Below are 14,065 nucleotides of genomic sequence, written 5' to 3' on the forward strand. Positions count from 1 at the left end.
CCAGAGCTGGTGTGCCAAGCTTGTAGAGTCATACCCAAGAAGACTCGAGGCTGTAATCGCTTCCAAAGGTGCTTCAACAAAGTACAGAGTAAAGAGTCTGAATACTTATGTAAATGTGATATTTCCATTTTTTATTCAATACATTTGCAAAAAAATATAAAACCCGTTTTTGCTTTGTCATTATGGGATATTGAGTGTAGACTGAGGAAAAAAAATCTGTCATCACACATGTTTTTTTATCCACATCAAGTCCATTTGGTAGAAACATACTGTACCACTGGTGGGTACATTTTCTTTATGCAGATTCTAGAATATTCACATGAAAATATGGATGTTCACAGTTCCAGAATATTTTGAAATATCCCTTTCTTTATTCCTCAGTGTTTCCTTCAATGGGAAACATTAAATTCATGTTCCAGCAGGGGGATAGCTGGATCAAGCAAACTTCTATAGTCTGAGAATGGAAATAACCATGATGGACATTTGTGAAATCCGAGTTAGAACCAGAGTAAATACCGTACCACCAAAAAAATTACACCTGTATGCAAAGTATCAAGCACTTGTTAATATTACAAAAAATACTGGACAATTGCAGGCATGGTAAGAAACAAATGTTAAAAAAATAAACATTTTGATGAATAGCAATAACTAGATACAACATTTAAACAAAAATTATTACAGAATTCCAATATTAGCAATGGAACACAAGAGTAACACGCTAAACACACAGTACACCAAAGAAAAAAGATTCTGACTTCTCTCTGTTTAATAGGGCAAGAGTCAGTTACCACTAGCAGTGGGGTGCAGAGGTTTGACCCTTGCTAAGCGGGACAATCCCAGTCGCAAGCCTTGTCCTGTAGACTTTGTGGTGGAATTCGGGGTTGAGCTGGGACTTATTCCACTCTGTGCTAGTGATAAAGAACAGAGAGTTGAATTAAGACAGATAAATACACATATAGGGAGAATCTCAATTGGTTTTCCTCGCCTCCGGCCTCTCCTCGCCTACTTTTGAAAAAGTTCAAGGATCGAGGAGCAGAGGCGACGAAACATGGACATACATGCGTTTGTACGAAATGAGACTCCTTCTCTACTCACGCGCCATCAGGCAAATTACATTTACAGAGGTGGAATCCTCAAATAAATGTGTAAAGTGGATCAAATCAAATTGTAGCTAAGTGCAATACATTTTTTTTTTTTTTTTTTTACCTTTATTTAACCAGGTAGGCCAGTTGAGAACAAGTTCTCATTTACAACTGCAACCTGGCCAAGATAAAGCAAAGCAGTGCGACAAAAACAACACAGAGTTACACATAAACAAACATACAGTCAATAACACAGTAGAAAAATGTATGTAGTGTGTGCAAATGTTGTAAGGTTAGGGAGGTAAGGCAATAAATAGGCCATAGTGGCGAAATAATTACAATTTAACATTAACACTGGAGTGATGGATGTGCAGGGAAGATACTGGGATGCAAAAGAGCAAAAATAAAGAAATGACAATATGGGGATGAGGTAGTTGGGTGTGCTATTTACAGATGGGCTGTGTACAGGTAGAGTGATCGGTGAGCTGCTCTGACAGCTGATGCTTAAAGTTAGTGAGGGAGATATAAGTCTCCAGCTTCAGTGATTTTTGCAATTCGTTCCAGTCATTGGCAGCAGAGAACTGGAAGGAAAGGCGGCCAAATGAGGTGTTGGCTTTGGGGACGACCAGTGAAATATACCTGCTGGAGCACGTGCCACGGGTGGGTGTTGCTATGGAGACCAGTGAGCTGAGATAAGGCGGGGTGTTTACCTAGCAAAGACTTATAGATGACCTGGAGGCAGTGGGTTTGGCGACGAAAATGTAGCGAGGGCCAGCCAACGAGAGCGTACAGGTCGCAGTGGTGGGTAGTATATGGGGCTTTGGTGACAAAACGGATGGCACTGTGATAGACTTTTTTTTGTAAATAACATTGCCGAAGTGAAGGATTGGTAGGATAGTCAGTTTTACGAGGGTATGTTTGGCAGCATGAGTGAAGGAGTCTTTGTTGCGAAATAGGAAACCGATTCTAGAATTCATTTTGGATTGGAGATGCTTAATGTGAGTCTGGAAGGAGAGTTTACTGTCTAACCAGACACCTAGGTATTTGTGGTTGTCCACATATTCTAAGTCAGAACTGTCCAGAGTAGTGATGCTGGACGAGCGGGCAGGTGCGGGCAGCAATCGGTTGAAGAGCATGCATTTAGTTTTACTAGCATTTAAGAGCAGTTGGAGGCCACGGAAGGAGTGTTGTATGGCATTGAAGCTCGTTTGGAGGTTTGTTAACACAGTGTCCAAGAAAGGGCCAGATGTATAAAGAATGGGGTTGTCTGCGTAGAGGTGGATCAGAGAATCGCCCGCAGCAAGAGCGATATCATTGATATATACAGAGAAAAGAGTAGGCCCGAGAATTTAACCCTGTGGCACCCCCATAGAGACTGCCCGAGGCCCGGACAACAGGCCGTCCAATTTGACACACTGAACTCTATCTGAGAAGTAGTTGGTGAACCAGGCAAGGCAGTCATTTGAGAAACCAAGGCAATTGAGTCTGCCGATAAGAATGCGGTGATTGAGAGTCAAAAGCCTTGGCCAGGTCGATGAAAACGGCTGCACAGTACTGTCCTTTATCTATGGCGGTTATGATATCGTTTAGGACCTTGAGAGTGGCTGAGGTGCACCCATGACCAGCTCGGAAACCAAATTGCATAGTGGAGAAGGTAAGGTGGGATTCGAAATGGTCGGTGTTCTGTTTGTTAACTTGGCTTTCGAAGACTTTAGAAAGGCAGGGCAGGATGGATATAGGTCTGTAACAGTTTGGGACCGCGGCAGCTTTCCAATCTTTGGGGATCTCAGATGATATGAAAGAGAGGTTGAACAGGCTAGTAATAAGGGTTGCAACAATTTTGGCAGATAATTTTAGAAAGAGAGGGTCCAGATTGTCTAGCCCTGCTGATTTGTAGGGATCCAGATTTTGCAGCTCTTTCAGAACATCAGCTAGCTGGATTTGGGTGAAGGAGAAGCGGGGGGTGCAGAGCTGTTGGCCGGGTAGGGGTAGCCAGGTGGAAAGCATGGCCAGCCGTAGAAAAATGCTTACTGAAATTCTTGATTATCATAGATTTATTGGTGGTGACAGTATTTCCTAGCCTCAGTGCAGTGGGCAGCTGGGAGGAGGTGCTCTTATTCTCCATGGACTTTACGGTGTCACAAAACTTTTGGAATTAGTGCTACAGGAAGCAAATTTCTGTTTGAAAAAGCTATCCTTAGCTTTCCTAACTGACTGGTTGGTTATTGGTTCCTGACTTCCCTGAAAAGTTTCATATCGTGGGGGCTATTTTTTATTTCACCTTTATTTAACCAGGTAGGCTAGTTGAGAACAAGTTCTCATTTACAACTGCGACCTGGCCAAGATAAAGCATAGCAGTGTGAACAGACAACAACACAGAGTTACACATGGAGTAAACAATAAACAAGTCAATAACACAGTAGGGGGGGGAAAATGAGTCTATATACATTGTGTGCAAAAGGCATGAGGAGGTAGGCAATAAATAGGCCACAGGAGCGAATAATTACAATTTAGCAGATTAACACTAGAGTGATAAATCATCAGATGATCATGTGCAAGTAGAGATACTGGTGTGCAAAAGAGCAGAAAAGTAAATAAATGAAAACAGTAAGGGGATGAGGTAGGTAGATTGGGTGGGCTATTTACAGATGGACTATGTACAGCTGCAGCGATCGGTTAGCTGCTCAGATAGCAGATGTTAAAAGTTGGTGAGGGAAATAAAAGTCTCCAACTTCAGCGATTTTTGCAATTCGTTCCAGTCACAGGCAGCAGAGAACTGGAAGGAAAGGCGGCCAAATTAAGTGTTGGCTTTTGGGATGATCAGTGAGATATACCTGCTGGAGCGCGTGCTACGGGTGGGTGTTGTTATCGTGACCAGTGAACTGAGATAAGGCGGAGCTTTACCTAGCATGGACTTAAGATGACCGTGGAGGCCAGTGGGTCTGCGACGAATATGTAGCGAGGGCCAGCCGACTAGAGCATACAGGTCGCAGTGGTGGGTGGTATAAGGTGTTTTGGTCAAAACGGATGGCACTATGAATAACCTGCATCTAGTTTGCTGAGTAGAGTATTGAAGCTATTTTGTAGATGACATCGCCGAAGTCGAGGATCGTAGGATAGTCAGTTTTACTAGGGTAAGTTTGGCGGCGTGAGTGAAGGAGGCTTTGTTTGCGAAATAGAAAGCCGATTCTTATGATTTTGATTTTGGATTGGAGATGTTTAATATGAGTCTGGAAGGAGAGTTTACATCTAGCCAGACACCTAGGTATTTTATAGATGTCCACATATTCTAGTTCGAACCGTCCAGGGTGGTGATGCTAGTCGGGCGGCGGGTGGCAGGCAGCGAGGTTGAAAAGCATGCCGTTTCGGTTCTTGATCGCTCTGTAGATAGGTCGTGTATTAAGAGTGTGGTTTGTGAGGCTTCCGGGATAAGTGCTAAGGTGGTTTTGGTAATTCGGATATTTGCATAGGGGCTACGTTGGGAGGTTAGCATTGGAGCTTCAGATTGGCTGAAGTTTAATAGGATTAGGTGGGCCACAGAAGTATACAGGATGGTGGCGTCCGGTGCGTAGAGGTGGGATCAAAGTGAACTTGCCGCCTCGCAGCCGTTAGAGGAATGCATTCTATGACATGGCGTACATATATAAACGATGATTACGTAGTTCATCGTTATGGTGCTTAATTTACGCACGGCATGTGTGTTTATCACCGTCTTAATGGGTCGTATTGGGATGCCAGAAAGGACCGGAAAATGCCCTCGCGACTTGTTGGATCAATATAGACTTCTGTCTTAGACAAGGATGTAAGTTTGTAGAACCATGTGAATAGGCAGGTCACAGGTTTGTCGTGTTGAGCAGGTTGTAATTTGGCAACTACGGTAAACTTGTAATTGCATATCAATACCTCTGAATCTAAAGAGGGAGAGAAATGGCGGTAATTGTGATTTCTTGTAGTCTCGGAGTAATCTCTTGATATGATATTCTAGCAAACCGAACGAGAGCTCGTGTAAAGATCGGACCGTGTGAGTGGTCTCTAAGATTATCAAATAGACTGCTTGGTTGTAATGAGCAGTAGATCGGTAACAGCTTGGCCTAGGTGCAGATGTAAGACTTGGGCCAGTGACTGCTCTTTTTGTAGGTGGGGATGTTATCGAGGTAATCATATGTTAAGAGACATTTGATGGCAATTTGTGCTGAGGCTGCCATATCAGTGTACCGGATCGAACTTGGAATCTCCGTGGAGTGAACTCATGATTGTCACGGACACGAGTTGAGTGTTATTCGCGTGTGTGATCTTTCGAAATTAGGTAAGTATGTTGTCGGTTGTTTGGTCTTATTCTGTTTATTTTCGAGGACTCTGGGCTTTCAAAGCTTTGTGATGTAGGCGTGACATAGGATGTTACGTGCATGCGCGCATATATGTTGGTGTGGTACAGTGTTGGCTGTTCATTGAGAGTTGGTGGTGTCAGTGACCCGGGCAGCTTTCAATCTTTGGGATCTTCAGACTGATACGAAGGAGAGCGTTGAACAGCCTGGTAAAGGGTGCGGACTTTTGTCGCGACACTTCGGGGACAATAGTTCCAGAATTAGCCATGTGGATCTAGGAGGTTAGTACGGACACCGCGGTTTATGTTTGTATGGGTCCAGGTTTTGCAGCTCTTTCAAAACATCTGCTATCTGGATTTGGGTAAAGGAGAAGCTGGGGACGCTTGGGCGAGTAGCTGCGGGGGGGAGGAGCTGTTGGCCGAGGTTGGAGTAGCCAGGTGGAAGGCATGGCCAGCCGTTGAGAAATGCTTGTTGAAGTTTTTGATTATCATGGATTTATCGGTGGTGACCGTGTTACCTAGCCTCAGTGCAGTGGGCAGCTGGGAGGAGGTGCTCTTGTTCTCCATGGACTTTACAGTGTCCCAGAACTTTTTGGAGTTAGAGCTACAAGATGCAAATTTCTGCTTGAAAAAGCTAGCCTTTGCTTTCCTGACTGACTGTGTGTATTGGTTCCTGACTTCCCTGAACAGTTGCATATCGCGGGGACTATTCGATGCTATTGCAGTCCGCCACAGGATGTTTTTGTGCTGGTCGAGGGCAGTCAGGTCTGGAGTGAACCAAGGGCTATATCTGTTCTTAGTTCTGCATTTTTTGAACGGGGCATGCTTATCTAAGATGGTGAGGAAGTTACTTTTAAAGAATGACCAGGCATCCTCAACTGACGGGATGAGTTCAATATCCTTCCAGGATACCCGGGCCAGGTCAATTAGAAAGGCCTGCTCGCAGAAGTGTTTTAGGGAGCGTTTGACAGTGATGAGGGGTGGTTGTTTGACCGCGGACCCGTAGAGGATAGAGGCAATGAGGCAGTGATCGCTGAGATCCTGATTGAAGACAGCAGAGGTGTATTTGTAGGGCAAGTTGGTCAGGATAATGTCTATGAGGGTGCCCATGTTTACAGATTTAGGGGTGTACCTGGTGGGTTCCTTGATGATTTGTGTGAGATTGAGGGCATCTAGCTTAGATTGTAGGACTGCCGGGGTGTTAAGCATATCCCAGTTTAGGTCACCTAACAGAACAAACTCTGAAGGTAGATGGGGGGCGATCAATTCACAAATGGTGTCCAGGGCACAGCTGGGAGCTGAGGGGGGTCGGTAGCAGGCAGCAACAGTGAGAGACTTATTTCTGGAGAGATTAATTTTTTTAATTAGAAGTTCGAACTGTTTGGGTATGGACCTGGAAAGTATGACATTACTTTGCAGGCTATCTCTGCAGTAGACTGCAACTCCTCCCCCTTTGGCAGTTCTATCTTGACGGAAAGTGTTATAGTTGGGTATGGAAATCTCAGAATTTTTGGTGGCCTTCCTAAGCCAGGATTCAGACACGGCAAGGACATCAGGGTTGGCAGAGTGTGCTAAAGCAGTGAGTAAAACAAACTTAGGGAGGAGGTTTCTGATGTTGACATGCATGAAACCAAGGCTTTTTTCCGATGACAGAAGTCAACAAATGAGGGTGCCTGGGGACATGCAGGGCATGGGTTTACCTCCACATCACCCGAGGAACAGAGGAGKAGTAGGATGAGGGTGCGGCTAAAGGCTATCAAAACTGGTAGAGCGATGGGGACAGCGTTGGGGACAAATAATAAAAGGAGCAGATTTCAGGGCGTGGTAGAATAGATTCAGGGCATAATGTGCAGACAGGGGTATGGTGGGGTGCGGGTACACCGGAGGTAAGCCCAGTCACCGGGTGATGATAAGAGAGATTGTATTTCTGGACATGCTGGTTATAATGGGTGCAGTCAACGCATGTGTGGGAGGTGGGATAAAGGAGGTGTCAGAGGTATGAAAAGAGGAACTAGGGGCTCAATTGTAAACTAAAACAATGATAACTAACCTGAACAACAGTATACAAGGCATATTGACATTTGAGAGAGACATACAGCGAGGCATAAAGTAATCGCAGGTATTGATTGGGAGAGCTAGCTAAGACAACAGGTGAGACAGCAACAGCTAATCAGCTAACACAACAACAGCAGGTAAAATGGCGATGACTAGGCAGAGAGGGTTGGAATAACTACACCCAGAGCCTGAGTTCGCGGCTGGGGCCGACAGATAAAAAAATAAAGAGTACTGTGAATTAATGGACAGTCCAGCAGGCATCAGCTATGTAGCCAAGTGATCATAGTGTCCAGGGGGCAGCAGTAGATGGAACAGGGAAGCCGCGGAGTAGTCGCCACTACGCTAGCACGCAGGTGACACGGCGTTTAAAGTTAGTAGCCCGGGGCTAGTAGGAGCGTCTGCTCCGACGGAGGCCGGTTGAAGGCACAGCGGATGGAGTATTCGTCGGCAGACCAGTCGTGGTGGTGCGGCGGGGCGCCGTGTCGACAGAGGATCCAAGCCAGATGGCGAAAGAGGTATTGTAGAATTTAGTTTGCTAGCCGGGAGATGCGCCTGGCTCACGGCTAACTGGTGCTAGCTTCGTGGCAGGGGCGTTAGCCACTAGCTAGCTGTGAAGATTAGAAGTGGTGGTCCAGGGATTACGGCAGGAATCCGGCGTTGTAGTGGAGAGATAGTCCAATACTGGTAGATTGGAGAGTATTATCCAGGCTAAAAACAGGGCTGGTATCTGTGCAGAAGGTAAAAGCCGCTAGCAGTGGCTAACAATGACTAAATAGCTTGTAGCTAATTAGCTTGTTAGCTTCTGGTGGTTCTTGAATGTGTTCTAAAATTAAAAATAATAGCGATTCCATATCACATTGGGTGAGGCAGGTTACCGGAAGGTATAATCGAATTAAAATGGAATTAAAATGGAAAATAGTGAAAATAAAATTGAAATATAGACCTATATATATACAATATATACAAAAAAGAAGAAAAATACAAAAGTACACGAGAGGACGAACAAAAACACGTCTTCACTGCTACGCCATCTTGGATCACTTTCTATTAGATGCTAATCAAGGGCAGTCAAGTCTGGAGTGAACCAAGGGCTATATCTGTTCTTAGTTCTACATTTTTTGAATGGGGCATGCTTATTTAAGATGCTGAGGAAAGCACATCTAAAGAGCAACCAGGCATCCTCTACTAACAGGAAGAGGTCAATATCCTTCCAGGATAACCAGGCCAGGTCGATTAGAAAGGCCTGTGTGGCGGATTTTAAAACACTTCCACGCTAGCCACCAGGAAGATACTCTTGTGCATCCTTTGCTGAAGTCTGTAATCGAGGAGGGAAGCATACTACTCGGTTCGCCTACTAACGAATTGACTCTCCCCTCGACCACTTATCGGTTTCCGGGTCGCGGAGGACGGAGGAGTTAAGGAGAGGGCGGACTTTTGTCCAGTAGAGAATCTCCAATTGTGTCACTGAGCCTCACCTGGTGGATTCCACTTTAGTAGCCTGCCACCTACTGGGGTGATAGGGGATGGTCTAACAGGTAAAGTGGGAGTGTCAGCGAGCTTCCTCTGAGTTGACACAGGCTTTGATGTGGCTGGAGTCGGACTACAACTCTCTGTAGTGGGAGTAACAGAGGAAAGCATGGATAAATGTAATAGCAGCACAATATACTTTACATCCATTATAATTGGGTGAACATTTCTTATTGAGGGCATTAACGTGATGACAGATGGTGGCTACGTGGTATGCAGGTATGCTGGTAATCCTTATCCTTCCGCCCACTCTCAACCTGGCTGATCCTCTCCACTGTCAGTATGGATCTCTGTTGATCTTTATCTTTGACAGCTGCCCGTCTCTGGCTGGAGGGGTTGACATTGGATCCCCTCTCACTTGTGCCCTCATGAAGGTCTAGGAGAGAGAATTAATTAGAACAAAGAGACTATAGGCAGGGTTTACTGTTAGTGTTGTGATTTACAGCATGTTCAATTATGTCTGAGATGTTATACAGTAGGTTTGGCATGTTTCCCTAAATAACAAATGTTCATAAAGGCTTTATAAAAGGATCACTGAGCATACTTATTCTACTGGGTGCCTTCTCTACAACCATAGCTCTTTGGAGCACAGAGAGAGAACAGGATGCTTGTGAATCCACTTCATTCTCTTTGTCATCTAAAGACAATCTGAAACCCATACACACACACACACAAAACAGTGACTACCAGCCTACCTGCACACTGATCAAAATAGTGCCTGACTTTGTTGGCAGTGTGTGAAGATGTTTTTCTGTGTGATAGCTATAAAACATATGTAGCAATAAGTTATCTATTAAAAAAAAATGACCGGCCTACGTGTTCTTTGAATCCTGACCGAAAGATTTGCTTGATTGATGCAGACTCTTGTCTCTCTGTGGTTCTTTGACAAGGACCCGAGCTTTCTTGCTGGAAGGCCCTTTCATACAGGCAAAATCTTCATCTGATTGAACAAAAAAGACAAAACATTACAAAAAGCAGGTGCATTAACATTATGACAATATGTAAAAGCTGAGAATGTCCAAACAGTTTACATCATCATCACGTACCATCATCAAGCTCCATCAAGTCTGAGTAATTCAATTGTTTCTTGGCTCTTTTGACGAGAACAAATAGGCATCATTCATCACACTTAAACAAAACAGTTATCATGATCTTTGCAGCTACTGTCAGCCTGCTACCTGTAGATCAGTGGAGGCTGCTGAGGGGAGAACGGCTCATAATAATGGCTGGAACGAAGCGAATGGAATAATTCTGCTCCAGTCATTACCCTCGAGCCCGTCCTCCTCAATTAAGGTGCCACCAACCTCTTGTGCAGTAGAATAGTTTAGCAACACACCTTGTTGGTCGAGCCATAATATCGTATTTAGCCAGCTTGAGAAACCAAACGCTACTAGTAGCTAGTTACTTAATGACGTAAATCAAGTCTCTTAACAGTGTCCAAACTAGAAACAAAATGAAATACTAAATAACTTAGATAAACGACCACATTGAAATAAAATAGTACAATTTTGCATGTTGTTTATTTCAAGCTATCCCGCGACAAACTGAATCTTTCACATCTATATCTTGGGTTTCTATTTAGGGGATTCGTTATTTGTGTAACTTTACATTGGCATAATGTTAAAATATGTATTATTAATGACTCAATTCCATTATTCTACGAATAAAAATATACAAATCCATATGCTTCCACTTTTCTGTCCAACGTGTAGATTGATTTGATGTATTACTGTTTTGAAAATAAAATATGACGAAAGTTGTATATCAAAAGCACAGCTAGCTCAGCTGTGTCAGTCAGCTGGTTGTCCAAACAAGGGAATCGACACAGACGTCCTTTTACATCCACAAAATACGAATGTACAGGTAAAACTAGACTTCTACGATAATCATTATTATTCTGAAACAAATGTATCACGATTGCAGTATGACTAGTGTCAATATTGTTGTTATTAGTTGCACTTAGTAAGCTAGGCAGCGACCACTGCAATGTTAGCTACCATTGCTAACAATGCTAAATAGCTAACGTAAACGCACCCCATTCCGTACAAATGTGCGTAACCGCAACATTCATACGAGGCTACAACGAAAACTAATGGGACTGTGTTGACTTCAAAATCGGGGGTGTGAACTACATTTCTATTCATGCGTTGATCGACATGGTAATGGTTCTATAGTATTGGAGAAAAGTTGAAAAAACTGACCCTCCGTTACATCGTGACGTGTCATGTCGTAACGTACAGCAAGCATAAAGCAACTATTTCTGTCTTACAATCTCTCTCCACCAGGTGTAGCACTTCTCTCATCATTTAAAAACAAGAAATGGGCAGTGACGGGGGTAAGGGGGGATACCTAGTCATTTTTTGCGTCATCATTGCATGCGATCATAATTCTCAAAGCCGCTGTTTACTTCTAAGATCACTTTAGCCCCGCCCTAAAAACCCGATTCAAATTCGACACAAACCTTCAAATAGGTATGTAATGACTCATTATATAAACTCTTTATAGTGTTTTATTTACATTTTAGAGGCGATAAGGTGATAAGTTGGACAGATCGAGTGAAAAAACGCCATTTTCCCACACATCTCTCCTTCTCACTATCACACATTAGTTTCGCTTCCCCACCCGCCATTTTTTAAAGACCCAATGGAGCTCATTGCCTTGTTGAATTATGCAGAAACGGGCAGCGTGGGGTTCATGTAATTGATTCTGTTGGAAAGGGGAGAAATTGTGCTTTACAATGGTATTGACATTACAGTTGATCTGGAAGTATTACGTTTTTGGGGCGCTAAAATAAGGTCAATTGTACAGACCAAGGCGATGTACAAAGTGAGTGAGTTTACGTTAGTACGGCAGGGCTACCTTCAACGAAAAAACGTAACAGTTAGTGGAACGTTCAATTAAACCGAAATGGTGCTGTTCTGAACGACCAGGGATGTATTCATTAGTCTGATTCCGTTGGAAAACGTTTGGTCTATTGCCACGAAAACGATAGTTTATATTGGACAAATGTAGGTAGGTCCCTCTCCGTTCCGTTTGCTTCCATTTGGTTCTGTAAACGGTTTCCGTTGCGAAACGTTTTGCCACGGAATCCGACTAATGAACACACGCCGGGCGAAGAAGGCTGTCAGCACAGCCACCACTTCCATTTAAACATGCCACCCATTGCTTCAAGCCACACTTACCAAATAGAGCAAACCATGAGGTTGTTGGCACCTTATATGGGGAGGATGGGCTCGTGGTAAATGGCTGGAGTGGAACAAGTGGAATGGTATCAACTACATCAAACATGACTGATCCTGAATCCTGTATATAGCCTCGCTATTGTTATTTTACTGCTGCTCTTTAATTATTTGTTACTTTATTTTATGGGGGGTGGGGTATTTTTCTTAACTGCATCGTTGGTTAACTTAAGAGCTTGTGAGTAAGCATTTCACTGTAAGGTCTACCTACACCTGTTGTATTTGGCGCATGTGACAGATAACATTTGATTTGACATGGTTTCCATGTGTTCCATGCCATTTGCTCCTTCCAGACATTATTATGAGCCAGCCTCCTATGGCGCAAACGTACCTCAGTCTGTGCAAGAACGTTGAACATTTTGGGGAAACGTGTTGTTCAGTAGAAACCGCTATGCAATGTAGCAAACGTTCAATAAAACTGACGCATCCCAGCCCCCATTGAAGGGACCAATGGGCCCAGCGCATTAATGATTTCCATTAGACAACACAGCCACAAAGTCAAAATTGGCTATATTGTAAAAATGTATGAAAACAAAAATGTGCTTTTTGGTCTTAATTTAAGGTTAGGGCCAGGCATTTGTTTTAGCTGTGTGGTTAAGGTTAGCATTAGGTATAAAATCAGATTTTTGGAAGAGAAATTGTAGAAATAGGCACATTTATTACTTTCTGGCTGTGTTAACTAGTGATGACCCACATTTTAATGCCTTGTTTTTACTATCTATTCATCTATCTGTCAGCAATAATCTGAACCTCACAAGTCTGGTAGCTAGCTAAAGTAGTCTATTTCCCAATAAAGGCAAACTATGACTATAATTTCTGTAGAAGCTCAGAATGAGATGCACCCGTTCTGCCAGTCACATTCTGTTTAAGGTCCCCAAAGCACACACATCCCTGGGTTGCTCGTCTTTTCGGTTCGCTGCAGCTAGCGACTGGAAAGAGCTGCAACAAACACTGAAACTGGACAGTTTTATCTCAATCTCTTCATTCAAAGACTCAATCATGGACAGTCTTACTACTGACAGTTGTGGCTGCTTTGTGTGATGTATTGTTGTCTCTACCTTCTTGCCCTTTGCTGTTGTCTGTGGCCAATAATGTTTGTACACTGTGCTGCTGCCATGTTCTGTTGCTACCATGTTGTTTTAATGTTGTGTTGCTACCATGCTATGTTGTTGTCTTATAGGTCTCTCTTTATGTAGTGTTGTGGTGTTTTGTCATGTATGTTTTGTCCTATATTTTTATTAAATGTATTTTTATTTGAATCCCAGCTCCTGTTCCCGCAGGAGGCCATTTGCCTTTTGGTAGGCCATCATTGTAAATAAGAAATTGTTCTTAACTGACTTGCCTAGGAAAATAAAGGTAACTTTTTTTTTTTTTTTATCTGGTATACAGGATTCCATTAGGTCGTTCCAACTCAAAAAGCAAAAGAAATAGGATTTCAACACCCACCTGTCACGCCTGCTCCCGCTCTTCCCCCCTGGCACTCGAGGGCGCCAGGGTCCCCAGCATTACTCACTCTTGCCACCATCATTACGCACACCTGCTTCCCTCGTCACTCGCATCACCAATCATTTGGACTCACCTGGACTCAATCACCTGTTATTTCCTTCCCTATATCTGTCTGTCCCCCAGCTCTGTTCCCCGCTTCCACATTAACGTTCGTATGTTGTTTTGTTACCCGTGTGCTGACGCTGTTCCTGTCTTGTTCCTTATTAAATGTTTGACTCCCCGTACCTGCTTCTCGACTCCAGTGTCAGTCCTTACACCCACCACCTGATTGTTCTGAAATCATTTCTGTACTTAGTAACAGATACAATTAGCATTCCTGAAACATTATTTTG

At 43.6% G+C, this 14,065-nt stretch overlaps 2 protein-coding genes across 4 annotated transcripts in view; one reads left to right on the top strand and one right to left on the bottom strand.

Annotated features, from left to right (window-relative positions):
- Positions 1 to 349: 349 nt before the first annotated feature.
- Positions 350 to 10,687, bottom strand: LOC111962625 (RAD51-associated protein 1-like). Its single transcript, XM_023985846.1, has 7 exons — positions 10,325 to 10,687; positions 10,035 to 10,081; positions 9,805 to 9,928; positions 9,533 to 9,636; positions 9,197 to 9,364; positions 8,937 to 9,071; positions 350 to 908 (listed from the first exon to the last, which is right to left on the bottom strand). Exons 1-7 carry the CDS (start codon positions 10,339 to 10,341, stop codon positions 781 to 783), a joined length of 723 nt encoding a protein of 240 aa, XP_023841614.1. The 5' UTR covers positions 10,342 to 10,687; the 3' UTR covers positions 350 to 780.
- A 71-nt stretch (positions 10,688 to 10,758) lies between these two features.
- LOC111962626 (FERRY endosomal RAB5 effector complex subunit 3-like) overlaps positions 10,759 to 14,065 on the top strand; it is a 32,877-nt gene continuing 29,570 nt past the window's right edge. The window contains exons 1-2 of one of the 3 annotated variants that reach the window (XM_070443164.1): positions 10,771 to 10,851; positions 13,493 to 13,583. The gene's annotated coding sequence lies outside the window, so the exon portion shown is untranslated. The other 2 variants (XM_070443163.1, XM_070443166.1) reach the window with 2 other exon arrangements.

The sequence above is a fragment of the Salvelinus sp. IW2-2015 genome, linkage group LG4q.1:29 (genome assembly GCF_002910315.2).
Source record: "Salvelinus sp. IW2-2015 linkage group LG4q.1:29, ASM291031v2, whole genome shotgun sequence".
NCBI lineage: Eukaryota > Metazoa > Chordata > Actinopteri > Salmoniformes > Salmonidae > Salvelinus > Salvelinus sp. IW2-2015.

What these genes read in the sequence shown, in the direction of transcription:
- LOC111962625 (XM_023985846.1), bottom strand. An exon ending in GAAGGCACCCAGTAGAATAA is followed by an intron (nt 9,365 to 9,532) that starts GTATGCTCAGTG and finishes TCTCTCTCCTAG; the next exon opens with ACCTTCATGAGGGCACAAGT. An exon ending in ACTAAAGTGGAATCCACCAG is followed by an intron (nt 909 to 8,936) that starts GTGAGGCTCAGT and finishes CTTTATCACTAG; the next exon opens with CACAGAGTGGAATAAGTCCC.